Source organism: Harpia harpyja, chromosome 6, assembly GCF_026419915.1.
Source record: "Harpia harpyja isolate bHarHar1 chromosome 6, bHarHar1 primary haplotype, whole genome shotgun sequence".
Lineage (NCBI taxonomy): Eukaryota > Metazoa > Chordata > Aves > Accipitriformes > Accipitridae > Harpia > Harpia harpyja.
This window is the reverse complement of record NC_068945.1, coordinates 55,448,260-55,469,565: the sequence shown is the minus strand read 5'-3', so window position 1 is coordinate 55,469,565 and position 21,306 is coordinate 55,448,260. Positions and strand designations below refer to the sequence as shown.

The 21,306-nt window shown below is 37.1% G+C and overlaps 1 protein-coding gene across 4 annotated transcripts in view; it reads right to left on the bottom strand.

Moving 5' to 3' along the window:
• Nucleotides 1–3,307: 3,307 nt before the first annotated feature.
• The window catches only part of NAMPT (nicotinamide phosphoribosyltransferase), a 29,962-nt gene continuing 11,963 nt past the window's right edge, over nucleotides 3,308–21,306 (bottom strand). For 2 of the 4 annotated variants that reach the window (XM_052789382.1, XM_052789380.1), the window contains exons 3-12: nucleotides 20,202–20,305; nucleotides 17,547–17,675; nucleotides 16,903–17,061; nucleotides 16,412–16,548; nucleotides 14,142–14,367; nucleotides 12,830–12,949; nucleotides 10,339–10,356; nucleotides 7,453–7,593; nucleotides 7,168–7,302; nucleotides 3,308–5,402 (exon numbers count right to left, since the gene is read on the bottom strand). In XM_052789382.1, the coding sequence (XP_052645342.1) occupies nucleotides 5,289–5,402; nucleotides 7,168–7,302; nucleotides 7,453–7,593; nucleotides 10,339–10,356; nucleotides 12,830–12,949; nucleotides 14,142–14,367; nucleotides 16,412–16,548; nucleotides 16,903–17,061; nucleotides 17,547–17,675; nucleotides 20,202–20,305 (1,283 nt within the window). In that variant the 3' untranslated portion in view covers nucleotides 3,308–5,288. The remainder of the gene's footprint in view (nucleotides 5,403–7,167; nucleotides 7,303–7,452; nucleotides 7,594–10,338; nucleotides 10,357–12,829; nucleotides 12,950–14,141; nucleotides 14,368–16,411; nucleotides 16,549–16,902; nucleotides 17,062–17,546; nucleotides 17,676–20,201; nucleotides 20,306–21,306) is intronic. The other 2 variants (XM_052789383.1, XM_052789381.1) reach the window with 1 other exon arrangement.

Genomic DNA, 21,306 nt, shown 5'->3' with positions numbered 1-21,306 from the left:
CTGCATCCCAAACGCTCTGAGAAAACAGCTTTTTTTCTTCTCCCTTTTGTGGGAAAGGGAAGGAAGTTTCAGACCAATGTTCTTCATTTTACCTTAGAAGATAAAAGGTTTAGAGTCCATACAGTTGGTTTGATGTGAGTGGGTATTACTTTTATTAATATTTTGGTGATATGAATCAGCCATTATAAGTTTCCTAATCTCCTTTTGTATAAAAGGGCTGATGTGAAAGCTTTAAATAGCTACACTAATAACCTAAACTAGTGACAAAGAAGTAAGAATGTCGAGCCCTCAGATCCTTCCATGCATTCTTATCTACCCACTTGAATTTCTTAAGTACTGTAATTACAGAAAATTCTGAAGCCATTTTCAATAATTTATAATTAGCTGGCTACATACAATATGTTTACTTGACACAAGCAACTACAAAGAATCAGAGTCTCAGATCTCATAGACCAATATTAATCAATGAAGCATAAGAAAATGTAAGTAGTTACATATATTAATAAATCAGAGTATGCTTGTGTAAATCTATCTAGTGATCTAGAAACAGCTTGAATTGGTTTAGATGCAATCTAAATTGCTGGAAAAAAAGGAGTTATACAATCCAAATTTTCTGAATTTTGGCTCAACGGTAAACAAACAATAAACTTGCCCTTCTACTTCAGAAGAGTTGTGTAAGAGGGAAGTAAAAACATTGCTGGAGGCATGATGGCTCCCTATCCGTCCTTAAGAGACCTCTCTGCTCCAGCCAGGAGTAGGAGAGAGGACAGCAATTCTGATTCCAGGAAGCCTCACCATTGAAAATGCTAGAAATTCTATTCAAAAAGCAGTTAGGAGTAGTCAGATAAAGATTAGTAAGGAAATGATATGGAACAAAATATGTTACTTGAGAAGTATTCCCATATCCTTTGAATTGGTCTGGATTATGTTACAGCAGAAATCAGGGTACCTTTCTACAACATACTGTGCCACAGGAAAATACTTTTTGGAAATGCTGTATTGCTAAGTGCTTTTCATCCCTTACCATGAATTAAAAACAAACATCTCTATATAACTGTAAAGGGTGTTTTAAAATCATTAACAAGGTCAGCTGTGCTACTAGTAAAATGGGAAAAAACCAAACATAACATCCACGGTTAACAACTGATTTCAGTCAGTGTGACTTTACAGAGCATCTTTCATCTCAGTATTTCCTTATTTCTGAGCATCAGGTTATTTAGAAGGCATACAGCTCTTCACATAAGGTGCCTCTATCCACCAGGTTTAAGACAAGAGGATCATCTGTCACTCAAGTGTTTACAAATTTCACAGAGAAGGTGTGCACCTACAGGACCCTAATGGGGCTCTCATGGACAAAAAGTCGCACGTGACCAGGTTGAGACACAATTACCATTGCTCAAATGCATCCTCACAGTTCCTGCCTTCAGCAGCTCAGCACAGATACTATTTTATTTATTACAGTAGAATTGGAGGATGTAGGAAGAGACACATTTGTGAGTCCCTTGCCTTCTCCTGCACAGTCTGAGGCCTGGAATTTCCCTGCAGACTCCTCTGCCTGATGACCTGGGAGCCTACCATGGCACGCTCACCATTGGTAGTCGCTCTTAACTTGCACCAAGGCCGATTAGAGTGAGCAAAGCTGGAGTGTTGCAGCTGGAGGTTTTTACCAGCATGGAAAGGAGGAGGAATACACCTGCCTACCACTTAGGCTGTGCATGTTCTCTGTAAAGATCATGTAACAGAGACTTTGAATTCAAGTGCTAAAGGGCCATTATTGTAGGCTACAGGAGCCCCTTTCTTACATTATAGTATGACCTGAAGGGATGAGCAACAAAGGACAATAAATAATCTTTACACTAGGTGCCTTATACACCCATACTAACAGCATCTCTGTTTGTAAGGTACACTCTGGAATTTAAAGTTACGTAGAAGTTAAAAGTGTAACAACTTCTAATTATGAAAATCCTGTCCAAAGGGACATGAGAAGTTCTTGCTGTTGAAGAGCTGACATTATTTTTTGACAGATACTGAAGTCAACTGAAGGCTGCAACATCTTTGGTTAATTTGCTTTTAAACAAGCATTTTTAGTGGCTTTAGAGGCAAAATTTAAATAACGAATCTTTGTTTGAGAAAGGATTATGTGAAATATAAATAGAGAATAATGCCTTACATCAAATTCAATTACAAGCGCTTCATTTTTAAGCACAAACAGCCAAGAAGCTGAAGCACAGATGCGCTCATGCCCCAAAACAACCAAAGCAAAAAAGCAAAGAGAGCCCACTTTCCCTTCTCTTCTCTAGAACTGAGCTGACTGTAAATTCAATCACTTAGCCACAAACTGCATGCAAGCCAACGGAGCAGCTCTCCTACGGAGGACTGTAAGGACAGCACAGCTATGCTCTGGTCTGTGTTTGGCAACAAAGAGCACAGGAATGAAATCTGATGCCCAACATGACAACTTTAAGACACAGTCAAATGGCTATTATTTTCACTGCCAGAACTAAACTTTATTTCCATGTGTATTACATACTGGTATTTGATGCCAAGTACATTAAAATTACTTTAACAGATGATGTAAGTGAGGAATATTTATTCTTCACTAAACAAATTAAGAAGGAATGTAAAAACCTATAAGAAAAAAAAAAACTGTTTAAGCTTTGTTTTGATTTTGGCAAACCAAACAGTTAAGTACTCTTCTGTTCTCTCCTCAGATCTTTCAAAGTACCAAAAAAGCATCTTTTCATAATCATGCAGCTGAAGAAAAAAATAGTCTTATAAAATCCATTTCTTATGCTAAATATGGTTACAAATAACAGTATTAAACACAAAACTCCCAATTCCTATTTTTAAATACAAATACTGTATTTATATTATGAAATGGAGATAATTAAAATATATCAATGACTACAAATCTAGTAATTTAAAGCAAACTTAAACATGCTGTTTGTTTTCATGTGGAAGAATTAGGATATTGCATGGTTCAAGCACTGCAGTAATTTCTGTCAACCCCTTGATGCCCAGAATGTCAAACCACCAAACACAGAGACATGTATTCAGGTCTGAATAGCACCAGGTGTTTTTCTTTTTTCTTTTAAAGATATTAACATTTAATAAAATGAGTGATGTGACAACCTTCTGAAAGTGACATGCACAAGTAGACAATTTGCTTCAAGTCTCCAACTAATAAGCTAAAAGTTTTAGACAATAGTGAACAATTACTAATGTGTTTCATGGTACACAAGAAAACAGTGCTTCCACAGTATATCCTCAGTTCTCAAGTACAAAAATATCAGTTATGGATAGTCAATAGTTATCAAAATTTTTTATTGGTACAGAATGAAAGCAGCATTTACTTTACTGTTTTTTAAACCATACATCATAAAATTCCCTAGTACACATGTGGAGGAGTGAAATAGGCTCTGTACTATTTACCTGCTACTGATCCTAGGTCCAGATTTAAAATCTTTCCTGGCCAAATACAAACAATATCATTAATAGCAAAGGGAAGGCAGTTCCTCAGTGTGAAAGGTCAGCATTTAGAGTCTTACTAAAGCACTATTTTTGAAACAATACATCACTTAAATGTATAATTACATACACTACAAGTGGAAAACAAGTTTTTATTAACAAGAACTATTGAGACTGGGCATAAACATCTTAACCACAAACCCTGGAAATATTATGGGTGCTTTGATGTGGCCCTTTTTGGTGAGAGAATAAGAACAATGAAGTATGGCTTTTCAGTCTTCCTTTAAGAGAACAGTTTATAAAATTTTGTAGGCTTAAATTATTTTAAAGTACCCCTAACAATTTTCTGTAACATCGTTTACTTATTAGAAGCATTAATTACATCAGTATATTAAGCCATTGGCGGATAGTTGATCACCAGCATAACACAGGAGCCGTTTACTTTTGCTGTTGTTTTTAAGTAAGGGAGGTACTTTTCTAGTGAGAGCCATCCTACAGTACTATCAAACATTTCAGAGGTTACTACATAGCTTCTCAAATAAAATCCTCAACAGTTTTGTTTTCCAGCAGATATTCAAATCAAGCATATGCAGAGAGCAAATACAATCAAGTGCAGACAGTTCAAAAGTATCTCTCAAACATATTGTTTTATAGTTACCCTCTGCAAAATAAAAGCCCCTCCTCACCTCAATGAGACAGGGCGAGAAGGGGAAACAGGTCTGCCATTCATGTAGGAGTTTGGCTAGCATAAAGTTTTATTAAAGTTGTTAACAAAAATAGTTAAACATTTTTACAATTTAACATCCAGTCTGACAAAAGGCAAATCAATGAAAAAAATACAAAAAAGTAAAAAAGTGCACTACCCAGTCCAGTATTTTGCTTTAAAGTCATGTCACTTACAGTATATGAAAAATAAACCCAGAAGTGTAATTACTTTAAAATACACCGCTTCCATATTTCAGTATTTTACACATATATTCTATAGTGGAAGAGGAGATCTCTTAAAAACTTTACTCTTAAAATATTGAGGTGCATATGCCAAGTGGGATAGACTTGGCAAGTTAAACTGCAGTAGAGAATTCTTTCAAATTTGGCATTTCATTTACATACCTTACCATGCCAGCAAGGTCTGTAGTACCTAAACCTTCTAGTAAGAACAGTCATTTTCTTCAATGCAGATTTACCAATACAGACAACTACAAGAAACAGTGAGGTCAGCAATTCTATGGGTTCTTAAGAAGATACGAGTCCTGATTTAGTCATCAAATGGTACAATGTCACAATAAACTTTAAGGCCATGTTTTATTTGCTGATTAATGGACAAAAGGCAATGGATTTCCCCCCCCAAATATTTTCTTGAAAGTCTGTGCTCATAAAAATCATGAAAAGTTGGAAAGACTTAATTATTGAAACTTTAAATATATTTTACACAATCTTGTTTGTACAAAAATACAAGTTAAATATAAACATAAAGCAATCATGATAATTTTATGTAAATCCATTTTGTGATATTCTGTTATATATAAAAAAGTTTCTCAGCTCTGTCTCATTTGTGAAAAGATCAATACCAGATTGAATCACTACTGGCAAAGGGCCCTAAAAAGCACACTTTAGCATTATATATGTTTTACAATGTAAGTACCATTTCCTGATTTCATCTTTTCTAAAGACTGGCAAAAGATAGGGCAGTATGTCCATAAACCAACAAATAATTTGGCTACAATGTCATAAAACACAAACACACAAATCTGTACAATAAACCCAGTAGCTATGCAGTACATACTTGTTACACACACACATACACAGACATGGAATGAAACTTAGTGAGACACCATTTCTAGTTCACTGTTCTTCAGCCTGGCATTTTGTCTTACTTCATCAAATGAATATGACTTCGTTACCTTTCCATTCTTAAATACTGTATGAAGGAGATCCTGCAAGAAATACCACTGTTTTAGCAAGAGTGATTTGGCAAATGAACAAACAACATAGGTTACACAAACTCAAAAGCAAGCACCCAAATCAAGCCTGGTAAGACTAAAGCTTTAGACTGTCAAGATTCTAAATTTTTACAGCTTCTTCTGACACCTTTTACTAATGGTTAGACAGAAGAAAGGATTTAGGCCATCCTGTGCACAGACAGAAGCTTTGTACTGAGCGGTCTTTATCTGTCCACATCTGGCCAAAGCCAAATACACACATGCTAAATATACCTTGCTAGAGCAGCTAGTAAGAAAGGCGACACTCAACTAATTAAATACAATTCAATTACAGAGGTTTAAATGAAATCTTTATTTCCTCTAGAGGAACTGTGAAAAAAAAAAATTAAAAAATTTTAAAAATCTTTCTTCACAGTACCCTTTGTACATATATTTTTTAAAACAGTGTATCACGAAGTGCTTGCAAAGAGCACACAAAGGGCAATAAGCACAGCTTTGTACAGAAAAGTTAGCACAAAAGCAACGTTGACTGGTTGCTCTGCTTGACCTATTGCAAGGACCTATGGCTTTAGGGAAATGGACCCACAAAAGAGTACATTTCCCTGTCATTTTCCAGGAAGCCCCAGAATCTGTACCACACAAATAACCCTCTCTAATATCCCAGGACAGAAAGTTTTTTAATTAATTATTTCATCTGTCAAAAACGAAGGAACTATATATCACCTAATTTCAGAGCTGAAGTCTTGTGATTTGTTTTGAAGAGATTTCTCACCATTAGGTCCCTCCCTCTCTACATATATATATATACATACATGAATGTTCATCACAAACATATATACATGCAGATGTGTATATATAACTCAGAAAGTCTTTTTTCTTAGATCTTTGCATCCAGAGCACATTATCTACAGTGTACATACTTCAAGACAGAAAACAGACTGAGTTATCTCAGATCTCAGTTTTATGCTTACTGTTGCATAAAACAGTATGCCTAGTAGTACCCCTCTGCCTAGTAGCACAGAAATGTGCTTCTGTATACCAGAAAACTCAAGAAACTTCCAGCTTTTAAAGGCTGAAGTGCAATTTGATAACTTATTTTCAGTTCTCTTAATTCAGGAAGAGACTCAACATGCAGTTAAACATTTAATTGCTTGCACACTGAGAACATAAGAAGTATTACACTGAAAGTCTGAGATTGGCATAAAGTTTGTGCTTATTTTACTGAAATAGCTTTTCATTTTACAATCGTGAAGAATTAACAGGGAAACTGAATTCCTGTTTTATATTTACCTCTTTGAAAATTGGGCAACTACTCCACGTACAGAGCATTAACACCTGAAGGAACTATTTAAAAATCTCAGTGGGGAAGTAGAAACAAATTTAGTTACATCTGTCCCTCTCCCACCTCCAACTTAGGTCACTACTCAAATTGTGCAATATAGCCCACACAAAACTACTTGGCTAGCATATATTCTGCAACATTGACACATTAGTTTTGGGAAAAAGCAGCAATGTTCTCTTGTTTCTGGAGACAAACAAGAGAGAAAGATCCCTAATTGTAAAGCCTGAGCATTCTACTGGCATTCTAACATTCTGCTGTTACTGAATTTGGCATTGGGGACAATTCTGAGGTAATAAGATGGGAGTTGAAAAAAAAAAAAAGTCAATCAAAAATAAATTCTGAAATTAAGTTATAACCTGCTTTTTCTTGGTCTATTTTTTGCACGAAGAATGATGTAATACATTTTGGAATTCATACCTGTCCATACTCTTCAAGATCTCCCTTGCCTTCTTCAAGTGTCACATAATCTCCAGCAGGTGTCCTATGCAACGACAGTCGTCCTTTCTTTGACCTTTTGTTTGGATCAGCAACCGGATCCTTGAAGACATTTACCTAAAATGAAAAGAGTATTTTTTAAAAAGGAATGGGCTTTGTGGGGCTTCTGTACCTAATGCAGATGGTGGAACAGGAAGTGTCAAACAGGTTTTCAAGTGGGGAGGCCTCTATTGAAAACATAATGGTAGAAGTTGTACAAAGACATACCCCGAGACCGTTGGTCACCACGTAACTACACTTGAAGGAACAGTTTAAGAGATCTCTGGTTAGTTTCTGCAACAAAGCTCCACCAGATCCAAAGGCAATATTCTCAATACTCCATTTATTCTTCTTCATTCCCTCCACAATCTAATAAGAAAAAGAAATTTATGATGGAGCATACTTTTAGGCCATGCTGGTTTTCCATAAAAATATTATTCTACTTAAACAAGATGCTTTTACAGACCATTAAGCCAACTAACATTCAGTTTCCAGGAGATGTACATAACAATTCTGTCAATACTTGGCACGTTGTTTGCATTTTTATTTGTGATTGCAGCATGGCATAATTATAGAAAGCTTTTGCTGTAAAACTATTATCATGCGAGCATATATACTTCCCAAACTAGGGTAGCACAGTAATGCAATGCCCAGACAATCAGAGCGCTAAAGAAAATAGAAGATTTCATGGGAGTATTGTAGAGCCTTCCAATTTCTCAGAATTATGGGAAGACCTCAAAGCATAGCTTATATCCTGAAACAAAGCAGTCATCTTGCTCATCAACTCCAGAAAGTTATTACCCACTTTGACCAATGACTTCAACAGAGCAGTTCTCCTGAAAATCACATTGACTAGGATTAGATTAGCAATTTCAAAGATGGGTAATGGAAACACATAAAGCTGTTCAAAAAGTTTGCTTTGCCACCTTCTCAGGCAAGTACAGATCAATGTGAACTGCACTGCTATCATCAGTCAAGTTAAAACTTACCATATCATTTCCCCCCCCCCCCCATCTATCCAGACAAACATGACATCCTCTAGCCTGGAGTAATGGGTGCTAGTTTAGTCATGCTCATAAATGGCCAAGATTTGTTTCCCTGACTTGTTACCTTTATGACAGCCTGAAATGATGGTAATAGTCCCAATAAGAGAGTGTTTGAACTCCTACGTCCTAATCATTTTACTAACAAAAGTGCGTGAGAAAACTTCAGAGTGGGTGAAATGACAAAATCCCATCCATCCAGAGAAAAGGAAAGTGAGAAGCAGAATGTAAGGACATAATCTCTGGGGAACAGTGCAGAGTTTCAAAAATCAACATCATCGAAATCTGGCAATCTTTTGTGCAGTCTCAGCCCCCTGCATCAAAAAGAAATGCCAAAGTAACACTGAACAAGACTGTTTCAGGAGTTACTGTTGTCAAGCCATTTTTTTTAAGGGACAGCTAAGGCAAAATTAAAGTTTCATTCATTAGGGAAAAAAAAAGAAAAAGAAAAAGAGATAATTCCAACTTCAGACAGTGGCAAACAGGTAGCCAGTGTAAACAAAAGAGCATACTAGTATTTTTTTTTTTATCCATTTAGTCACATGCAGACTGTCTCTTCACAGATACTCTCAGTTGGAATGCCTGACAAGAGGCCAGCCAACAGGAGGAGTAGACTGCAGAGCCATAACTTTTTGAGGGCATGCTCTCAACACCTTCCCACTACATTTTTAGCAGAGACTTCCCCAGCAGAGATCTCATCAATGAGTTTCCATCATTTTAAAGGTACCAGCTAACTCGGCCTCATCCAAGAAGCCAAGCAAAAAGAATCTCAGGCCCTACCACCATGACTTTCACTTAAGGGAACCCTTTGGAAGCTTTGTATCCTGAACAAATACCCCCTCAATATGTGACAATCCTGCGAATTTTAGCAGTGGTCATCATATCCTTTCAGACAGTGACCATGCACAAAAGGAATCTGTATTTTCAGGTGATTAGGTTCTCCTGGAAGCAGTTAAAAGGGGTACTCAGGGAGGATGAAGGATTAAAATTAATTAAATTCTCCCTTAAGCAACTCAGAAGTAACTGAAGACAAAGGAAGGGTAAGAAAAGGGATTTGGTATACCCTTTCCTTAAGCATAAGGCTCAATAGTACCATAAGAAACCAGACTTGACTGGGCCTGGATATGGACCCTGCTTATCTATGCTGTCTTTTGAAAAGGCAAGTATAGGTAAGCTCCACCGAGACTCTAATCAAGTTCTGTCCAGATGCTGACCAAGCCTGAGCTAAGGTATTCTACTCCTTTCCTTATCCAGTTTTATAGATCAGGTCTGACACTGAACTCGCTTGAACATGCCCACAAGATGTAGCACAAAATACCTGGTATAAACAACATCCTACCAAGGCACATGATGTTTAGACTTCACATTCACTGATACTTGTAGGTTAACAGATGCTAGTACAAGTATCGTATAGCTGGGCCATGGCCGCTTAACCTTCTTGCCTGGGTGAGAAGAAACGTGAACCCTCTCTCAGCTAGCGTTCCTGCTCTCATTTACAGACAGTTTGCTCATGTTGTGCCACAGGCACAACTCCTCACTTACCTTGGGTGAAGAACTGGCTTCCACCTTTCCACGATCTCCCAAGGAATCTCCTTACTCTGACTAATCATTGGCTAGTGAGGGGTGGAAGGAAAGGGACATCGAGACTAAGCTGAAAGACAGCTCTGACTACCAGTGACGTACAGCACAGGCCCATCATTAGGTATGGGGAAGAGATGGCAAGCAGCAGCAGTAATAGGGAAGAAAAAAAGGGGGAGATCTGAAACGCCTAAGCCTCCCCCCAAAGGAAAGCAATACAGAAGAATTTCTTGTCTCACACTTTCAAACCTATGCAAGGAGAACAGTTCAGGTGTCAAGGTTCTGACCAGCTTCCTCTGACCATTATGAGCATGATTAATGCATCAACTGTGACTCCAGATTAGAGGATTTTCTTTGAATAAAAATTTAAAGACATCTGGAAATTGAATGTTCAAAGAAAATCCTTTGAAAGTGTAGTATATTGTGGAGTTAGCAGATTGGAATGATTTTAAAAAGTGAAAATGCTAGAAGAAAGTCAGAAAAGGTTCCTTACCTGTTCTACCAGCATCCCCTATTAAAACAAAGAATTTTAAAATCCAGTTTATATTCTGAGTTGTTTTCTATATTGTTGTTTCAGCTAGTTTGGATAGTTAAATAAGACTGATTGGTCATTACTCATTCTAGATTTTCCTATGGTACCCATTACCTTCCATCTGATCCATAACAATAAATCATGCCTAGAATCTAAGACTGATATGGAGTAATTAGAATAATGACTTGCATAGGCTATGAGAGGGGGAAAAAAAGATGGCCACAATAATACATTTATATCTGTTCATGTAAGCTCCTTTTTGAAAAGGATGAATTATACTTCAGGGTTGTGTGTGGTTTTTGGGGGTTTTTTTTGTTTTGTTTTTTTTTTTTAAATGGCAAGCTGTTACCCAGTCTTCCAAAAGTCAGCATGGTAACCTTGGTTTTGCTGACATAAGAGGATAAAGAGATCCATGAAATTTAAACATGACTAAAATTAGGCTGCAAGATCATGGTCTTTTTGCTCCAACATAACTTGCTGCTGTCAAATCAGAAGTGTCTCTTTCCCTCCTGCCTGCTTCTCCCAGCTGAAAACAACAGTTTATTTTCTCTCCTGTATTGTGCTCGTGAGTACTGGCCCCTTTTTGGGGACAATGTAATTCACTAAACCACAAATTTGATCACTTTTGGCTGAGTTAGTTTGCTGCTACACGTGCGGGCTAAATTACTTTAATGACCAGCACGGTTCAATGACCAAAGCTGACACGAGGTGCGCAGCAAGCTTACAGAGTCAGGAAGGATGAGAAGGCGGCCACCAGGCAGCAGTGAGTTAGGTCTGCTCTGTATGTCTTGTGGAACTGGATCTTCAACTCTCTTCTACTGTGTATTACAGGTAGACTGTTCCTCATCATCAGTTACAGTCTGATGAGGAAAATACGTAAACAGGCAGATCATCTGAACAAAGACTTGCTCCTTCTGCCTCTTAGCCTCTCCCATTAGCTGCTGGAATTATTTTCCTGCTCTATTTAGAACTTAGAAAGCAGTGCATTTTTTCCTCTAATGTAAAGACTTTAAATACTAGTTTTAATATTTTGATTACTGTTGATGCTATGAGCATCCTTGAATTTTGTCCAGTATAACTTTCAGAAAGGAACCTTTGAGTTCCGTACAAGAAAGAATTCATAGTCCAATTTCTTTCCCGTCATGACTCACGAAAATCTCAACCACAACATACTTTGCCTAACACAGGCATCAGTCCTGTCAAATGGTTGTCGAGAACAAGCAGAGGTTTACTAAAAAAAAAAAAAAAAAAAGTCTCTTCCCCTAGTATTTAATGATAAGACTTTCTTTCCAGCTATTAACCTCTCATGCTTGTGTTCTGTTAAGCACATTAGCACAGTTGTATATTCTCAAAAAGCCACATGGGACAAAAAAAGATAAAGTAAAATAAAATTTGCTTTAAAGGCTTTTGGATGAGGAACAAAATTGTAGTGCGTGACTGCACTACGGTTGGCGTATCAAGTAAAAATCTCAATGTTAACTGCTCTCTAAGGATCTGTGTGACGAATTTGAGTTCTGTCTTTGAGGTTCACATTATGTGCCCACGTTAGATACGCAGATAGTTTCAGACTAACTAAAAAACAAGCCTGATGTCTCTCTTACTCCTAATTTTGAGAAGCAAAATTTAAATTAAATTTATCCAACTTATTTCTGTTTCTGAACTTGAATACAGCTGAAGATTAATGATCCAGGACAAGCCTGATAAAGTCAAGTCCTCCTCCTTTTACATGCCCCTCATCATCTGTAGTTACTGCAGCCTGTACCTTTGTAACCACATTATATTGTTTAGTATCTCCATCTAGTCAATAGTGGTGAATTTGTAACTAGTTTCAAGCACACAGCATCTACTAAGTAACCAATTTTTGTTTTGATGAAATTGCACTTTTGACTCAGACTACAGTCTAATCTGTTATACATATTTTCGGGGCTTTCAACAATCCTTATTCCACTAGTTGCCAAATCGATGAACTCACTTCCCTTACCCTTGTTTTTAAAAAGTCTCCTTCAGAACTACACCTTCAATATTTGAGTGCAAGCATACTTCAGATGGTACATAACTAATGAGCCAAACCAGTTAATTACTACTATTGATATAGCATAGCAATCAAGCAGTGTGCCTTAGATATCAACGAAAGGACCAAACACTGCTAGACATTGATCTGAATTAGACTTGACAAGCAGGATGAAAGCAAACAAAAGGAGAGACGGTGGGAGGAGAAGGGTTACAACAGAGGGATTAGGAAGTGCCTTTTAGTTTTTTTATGCATCTTAATAATTCCCTGTGGAGTTTTAATGAATTTGTTTTACGCATTAGGATATCGCTGCCAGTGTCTGGAATGAAGGGCAGGGTGGGGTCAGCAGTCTCTGCTGCAATATCTGACGAGTCATAACAGAGTCCAGATTAAATATCAACATTGCTACTGTCACCCTGACACATGAACAGGATCTCCTACCTCTTGCAATGTGTTGATATCCACACCATCCCCTTGAATAACTCTGAGATATGGTGGCAGCAATTTGTAGCCTTTTGAGTTCTCTGTAATGGGAAACTTCTTCCCTAAGATCTCCAAGACCTATTGAAAAGAGAAGGGAGACAGTTCAAAATAAAAATAAAAACCTGCCATTCCAATAAAGAAACACAATTTCCACATTTGAGTCATGGTCTCTCTCTCAAAAAAAAGAAAAATCCATAAATATACCCACATATCCTGGTCTAAATCTATCCACATAGGCACACAAACAAAAAGCATGCCAGCCATTGTGGTGGAAGCTATTAGATTAAAGCAGTCACAGACCATTTGGCCTTTATGAACTTGTACCCAAAAGCTAATCAGAACCATGTTTCCTTCCCTTCTTTCTTTGGTTGCTGCGAGTTTTTGCTATTAAATGTGCAACTGAAGATTCTGCTCTTCTTTTGACCTCCCTTAAGATGGTGGATGAGGCTTTCAGTTTTCTACAATTTTGTTAGCCATCAATAATTAAAATGAAACACTTCAGTTAGGAGTTTTTCTTATCAGCTCTGATAAAGATTATTCAAAGTTCCTATTTGTGATATGTCACTTGTCCCAAAGGAAAAAAAAAAAAAAAAAGTGTTAAAGCTGTATGGATCTAATTTGATAGAGTACTAACATAACTAAAGTCTGCCCTACTTCCTTATTAAAACAGTACTGACAGCTACTCAAATTCAGAGGTATCAACAGCTTTTATCATAGAACTGCAACAATCACTATGCTCTGTAAAGAGCTACAAGGCAAGATGCATTTTTCAACTTGGAGGTCGTGTGCCACTGACTTAAATGCATGTCTTACAAAAGGCAGAATAATGCTAAACATGCAGCATAAAACAGTGAATTACATTAATACAGGACACCAACATACCTAAACTTGGTGGTAAGAAGTCTTACTGGCCTGGCATTTATTAACACTCAAGTTGTTTCCTATTTTATTTGTATTAAGTGATGAAAGTTTCTCTTTATAGAATCATTCCAGCATTATTAGACCAGCAAAACTGGTAACTGTTGTAAAAGCTTCAAGAACAGGTTTGATTAAAAAGATTAAACTATTCAGACTGCAAAAGAGTTTCCATATCTATATTGAGATGAGATAAATGTTTACATTTTTCATAGGTCCAAATTATCCAGCATCAACTACATACCATGCATACCAAGTTAGAGCATTATGTTTCCTATGTTTGTTAGCTGGTTATTACAAGACAAACAATTGCCCTTCCCAACCTTGTATACGAATGACTTGAAGAAAGGATTACCTTTAAAACAGTGTCAAGGGGATTCCCAGAATCTGGTCTAATAATAAGTGGTGCCTCTGGACTTCGGGCTTCAATTATATGCCTTAAGTCATCACCCCATATTTTTTCACATGCATTGTAAATGTCGTAGCTGTCACTAACCACAGATACAGGCACTGAAGAAAACTGTGTCACTATGTGTTCAAAAGCATCTTTTTCATGATCTTTCCCCCAAGCTGTTATGGTACTGTAAAGTCAATTGAAAAATCCATATTAGAACAGCATTTATATGTTAAATCACACATTCTATATTTCCTACCAGCAACAGTTCAAGATAATGATAGGCGATATGATTACAAGACAGTATAAACTATGTGTTTATCAGCTCTGTGTTGCATGGATAGTAAATATACCATATACTAAATAAACAGCACCCTGGATTTATCTTTGGCAACTCAGACAAACACTTGACACATTAAACTTCTTTCACATGTAAATGTGAATTTTTTTTTTTTTTTTAAACATTTGTGAGAGAGTTTCTCTTTTAAATCTGAAAATCAGACAGTTAGGGAACTACAGATCCAAGAACAGAACATCTGCTCTGGCAGCTTCAGACTACAAAATGGGAAGTAGAGAACTAGCAGCTTATGTTAGAAAAATCTTAGAAGAAAACATGTCTATTTTCTTTGTTAATAGTGATAGAAAACCATTACGCTCACTCATACAAACATTCTTCTAGAGGAACCTCAGGGCATTACCCTTGGTACAAGGGTACAGGCAAGCACATAAAACAGAGTTGCTAAGAGAGGTAATAAGTTACTGAATGTCAATTGATCTGCAGTAGCTGTTCTGTATGTAGCTTTCACAGACCAGCTGACATAACTGACTGTAGTAACTTTCGTGTGAACACCAAATAATGCTCTCATGCAAAGCATAGGTGTGCAGTAAGAGCTAGTGGGCATTGAATTTTTACCGTAAAATGCTAGCGTTAGGTACTGTGTAGACAAGCCCCAGATCACAGTAGTGAAGATAAAAAACAAAATTTGTTTCAGAGAAGCGGGGCAGTCCGAGGAACAACCCTGGTGGCATGCCAGAGGCAAGCATCACACTCACAACACAATCTCGCATTGCAGGTTGTGGAACAGTAGAAGAATTCTGGAAAGATTCGGGTCTCTTGCATGAAACCCTCTTCATGTATTAACTTGGAAGGGGTGACTGCAGTCTGTATTTGGCAATGAGAACTTTAACTAGGGCAGTTCAAGCTGTCTGCTCTCATCCCACTACTTCAATATGCTGTGCAAAAGATGCTTGTTCTCTGACTCCGTGTGTTTGCTTCCATTACAATGAGTTTTATAGTTGCTTGGGCCATTATTTTTGGATTTAACTGTGGTATTAAGCTAAGCTAAGATGTTTCAGACAAACTTTGTCTACTGATAAAGCAGGAGTTCTAGAACAGCACTACAGCAATGGTCCAGAAAGTTATATGAAGCAGTGTTCCTTTAAAGATGATCACTATGATCAGCCTATGAGGACTATTCATGTAAGCCTTTCTATTATCTGTCTTGCAATCCTAAGTGAAAATATTCACTATTTAAAAGCACTAGGTTTTGTACTAGATAAGAAAATAACCAACCGTCCCTTCCTTTATATTCTGCTTATTTCAGTATGCAGACATGCAAGTGAAATCCAAGGATTTGCATTCACTCCTGACCTTGTACAGGATTTGGATATAAAAAATGAGAGCGCCTGTTTGAGATCAGTTCCTTACTCTCAAAAAACTCATTCACAATTCTTAGTGAGAGATCAAGGATTTACCATTGGGTGAATTAGTTATACTGATGGGAAGCTTTAGAGCAACTGCCTCTTCTGGAGGAAGAACATGATCTGGGAGAGTCCAGAATTGCAACTTACATGGTTTTCCATTTTAAGATTTTATCTTTAAAACAAAATTTAAAGTTCATAATGTGAATCCTCAATATCTACTTTAACCTGCAAGCCTTCAAGTCCATTCTAAAAAGAATCATCCAAATTTACTTAGATGCTGATAAGAAGGTTATAGTTAAAAACATTTAAAACACATTTATAGTTAAGAACAACCATGCCACTGTTGTGCCCCTAGAACATACAGAGGCATCAGTATTGAACTTCAGCCTCAACAGCTGGGTCAGTCATGGCTAATACTGTATAAGTGAAACAGCATTAAGCTGTATTTCCGGATACAAAGATAGATAAGAAAAAACTACATTTTGTTAAACTATATTTAAAAAGGCTTTAATAGCCCAATATCTTACCTGTGTTCAGCAGCTGGAACAGAATATCCTGGAACTGGATCTTTTGTACCGTAGTACTTTTTAATTAATGCAATTCCTGCTACAGTGTCTGTTCCTTTGAAGTTCACCAAATGAGCTGAAGCTCCTATTCCTGCAGTCTGAAAAAGATGCAACTTCCAGTTGCCATGCCAAATATAGAAGCCTAAATCCAGTCACCGCCTAGCACTAGTTTGTAACAGCAAAACTCTGACTTGGTTCTGCCAATACCCTCTTCATGCATTTACACAGGAAAGACAGCTTCCATACAGAAAAAAGCTCTCCTGGACTAGTGCTCACAGTTCAGACACATACCCACCCCAGATCTCCCCCCTCCACAATAAGTCCAAACACAGTGCTCTATGCATTCACAATTTCACTGGTGAACTGGGACACAATTGTTAACAGATACGTGCTACAATCCTTTATAGTTAAGAACAATTAGACTTCTCAAATCATTAGACAAGTAGCATTACCTCTTGTGAAGAAACTCCTCTGTAGCCAAAGTCATGCAGTTTATACTCCAGTCCTTCCAAGCTGCCAGAAGTCTCTAGCAAATATTTGGCCAAAATCTTTTTCTGCTCTCTAGAGTTTGTAGCCACTGTGATTGGATACCATGACTGCACAAGAATAGTCTAAAACAAAACCCATCACATTATTAGGTTTACATTTGCTTAGGACTTAAAAATCCCCACCTGGCATTTAATCAATCAGGCACAAAAAGGTCTATTTATTTTCATCACCCATTCAGAAAGTCCTGATGCCTCCAGCAGTTTGCTTTAGGGCTAAAGTAATTAGCCTTTACAATACCTTTATAAGGTAGGCCAGGTATTGACTATCTCAGGAGTTTTCACTCCCAAGCTACAGACACACGATTCCCCCCAACCTCTTTTCCTTGTGGATAAAAGTACTGTTGTGAATTTCCTGTAAAATTATTACAATCTCTTGCCAGGCAGTGGGAAAAGGTCTGTGTAAGAGCACTAAAAAAAGAAGCCAGGCTTACTTAAAGCAGAAAATGAAAGCTGCTAGAGATTCCCCTTAAAGCATTATGGGATTCAGCCTTTAATTTAAGTGCATTAATATTTACTTAGAAAAAACACGTTAACTTTCCAAAACTGACCTCAATCCAATTTGTGAGCCAGTAGCACTCTGGATCTGTGTTTTCTACTGTGAAAAGAACATTTCCTCTGGGAATTACAGAGCCCTCAGGAACAGCCTTTATTTCTATAGGAAGATGGCCATCGTATTTCTGTGTAAGAAACAGTAATATTGTTAGACGACAGGAAAGATTAGGACCTACCTCTCCTTTATTTTACTGCAATGGATAAAATTCAGTCTATGAGTTTACTGATAAAGCTTTTTTCTTCTTAATTTCTTTCAACTCTAAAAATAACTTGGTTTATTTGTACACCCACCCACCAGCCCAAATAAATAAAAAAATCTGCATTTATCAAAAAAGGAAGAAAATCCTGTAACCTAAAAAATAGTCTCCTTATCAAACCAAACGATGGTTATCAGTTGTATTCCTTGTGCAAATTGAGTCAGGAAGGCTTAAACATTCTGTAAGTTCTACTCACAGAACAAGAAATAGTTGCTACTCAGTTTTCTTCAGTGCTTTCACATGAAGCAAGCTAAAAAAAGTTTAGCTATTATCTAGGCCTTCAAAAAAATCCCTAGTTTTGCTTAGTATAGATGTGTGCTTTGTTAATTTATTACAGCAGGATCCATTTAATATGTATTTTAAATAATATTTTATCATCTCAATTATTCACTAAACATGAAATCTAATCTTAAAGTGTCATTCTTTTGTCAAATTCAGTCTTCTATCCCTGAAGGACTAAAAATTGTGTGAAATATGCCTTTTGAAAAAGAGTAAGTTGCAAACAGCAACTCTAAAAGAGTAATTACAACTTTCTGACAGAGCTTTGCAAGCTAAATTGATAATACTTAAAATGTTTTGTATATTAATGTTTTTTGACAGAAAGCTTCTCATGAGATATTCTTTTAAGGCAACAAAAATTGCATTAATTCAGAGGGGGGGATGCAGGAAGGCTTCTTTTGACTAAACCAAAATTGAACAGAATTAGTTAAACCACATTAAAACTCAGTGTGGAGAGACATGCAGCATTGAAAGTGTATTAGTTCAGTTTAGCCAAAGACAGATCAAGATTACTTTAAATACAGATGAGAGCAGTTCACAATGTATAATGTAGCTTAAACACAAATATGGATTGAATTCATATCTGTAGTTATTTGAAATGGATGCAAGTCCTCTACAGACCTCTCCATAACTCCCTCTTAGAAAACAGTGGTTTTATTTACCTTGCTGCCATTTGTAAGATTTAGTTGAAATTTACTTTTTTCTTGCACACCTTATGGTCCACCCTGGTTGCAAGATGACATCCAGACATATTGACAGACAGATGCCACCATAAAATACGGTCAGGGTATCCAGGGAAAATTAAACGCAAAGAACTAAAAATTGTGTTTTCAAGCGCCAAAAATATCCATTCACTAGAACCCACAATGAAACTTAGCTTTTAATTAATCTGCAGAGATTAGAACAGCTCTGATGAATGGTATTAGTCTGAATCTGCTGCTTTTACTAAGAAGAGATGTTTGCAATTACTTGAAGACTGACACCTTTTTAAACAAAAGGGGAAGAGGATAATTGTGGAAGGACTTAATTTGGAAGTATTTGTGTGTCAGAAGTGCTCAAGCCTTGTATTTCATAATAAAGTTCAATGTAAGTAGCTCTGAAAAATTTAGGAAACAATGGAACAAAACATGTATTTTCTGGAACTATTTACACACGCAGGAAGTTGTAATGGTTTCTGCATTAGAATAAAAATGGTTATGATTAGTTACAGAAAGCAATGTAAATGATGCAGGCAACCACTAAGCACTATATTACATATGGAGACTTGCCAACAAGCCCCCACTTATATAGCTGGCTGACGGCAGCCATAAATCCTTATTACCTGCAAAGCCGTATTTGGCATCTGAAAGGATGAAAATCACTTTTCTCTAAGGAACTGCAATTATATGATTATTCTTTGACAGCTGCTACTCCCTGTACACTGAACATAAAAAGCTAAATTTATCCAGTCTTTACTATCATGGTGTCCTGGTTTCAGCTGGGATAGAGTTAATTTTCTTTCTAGTAGCTGGTATAGTGTTATGTTTTGGATTTAGTAGGAGAATAATGTTGATAGCAACAACTAAAAACATCAGTGTGTTAAGTAGTGTTTAGACTAAGTAGAGGATTTTTCAGCTTCTCATGCCCAGCCAGCAAGAAGGCTGGAGGGGCACAAGTAGTTGGGAGGGGACACAGCCATGGCCAAAGGGATATTCCATACCATGTGACGTCATGCCCGGTATATAAACTGGGGGTAGTTGGCTGGGAGGGGCAGATAACTGCTTGGGGGCTAACTGGGCATCGGTCAGCGAGTGGAGAGCAATTGCATTGTGCATCACTTGTTTTGTATATTCCAACTCTTTTATTATTGTCATTTTATTATTATTACCCTTATTATTTTCTTCCTTTCTGTTCTACTAAACTGTTCTTATCTCAATCCACGAGTTTTACCTTTTCCCTTCTGATTCTCTCCCCCATCCCACTGGGTGGGGGTAGAGTGAGCGAGCAGCTGTGTGGTGCTTAGCTGCTGGCTGGGGTTAAACCATGACACATGGTTAAAAGGAGAGACTGCTGTATTTATTCTACAGATGATTCATAAATCCTTCATTATCTCATACTATTTTCATAAATTTTTACCTCCAGAATATAGTTCCATCCCTTTTCATTGAAGACATCATCTTGAAAATGCTCCCTATATACTTCTTTGGCTTCCCTGATTTTCTCTTTGGTCACCACTTTACCTGTGGTTTCAGAAACAGATGAAAGCTTAGAAACTTACAACACTCATCAATTTATAAAATAAACAACAAAAAGGTTCAGACACAGAAGTCACTTTGCCTCCAACAAAGACAGGGAGAACCTGTCAAATGCAGTACTCTAGCTATGTTAAAACCAACTTTTACTTTCATTTATTATATAGATTAGGATGCCCAAGAAACCAACAATAAAATACACTTGTGGTTTGCAGGTGACTCAGGAACAATTTGCAATTATTACTCTTTTATGACGGTCAAAAACTCGTCATGAGTTTTAGTAGCAGTGCTTTTCACAGAGGAATGTAACGATTGTGCACATTGGCACATGCAACAAGACATAACCAGAGTAGTACAAGGGTTAAGCTATGCTGCTCCAGGGAGAATCCGTGTGGAGAGGCCTTACAACCAGTCTTTGATTGACCACCTTGTGATAGGAACTGACAGACTAACCACATTATTTGAATAAGCATTGCTACTGCTGTAGGACCAGTCATCTACTGGAAACATGACAGAACAATCCTCAGATTGCTAAAGAGAAAAGAAACAAGATTATCACGTGTTTGATTATAGTGGAATTCCAATCTTTGGCAGAATTGGCAGACATATTTATGAATTGTGGATCAAGACAAAGATATATAAGCCATATGACTAAAGTTTTCCTTCTAAAGCTTGGCAGAAGACAACTTGCATTCAGGTCAGAACAGGTGATATTTGCACATAAATCAAAAAAGCAAACAAAATCTTAAACATGCACCAAGGAATTTTCAGATGTTACTCTTAAAGTTGTCAATATTGAAAACACTTTCACATGTAGCTGCCATATTCAATGATCTAAGCTGAATGGCAACCAAAATTTAAGGGAAATTAAAAACATTATTAGTTTACACAGTAAATAAACCAGCAAATACAGGCTAACGTTTATGTTCAAAATGTGAAATGTGTTTTCCCTCTAATCTTCTATCTTGTGATTCTATGCAGTCTCGCTC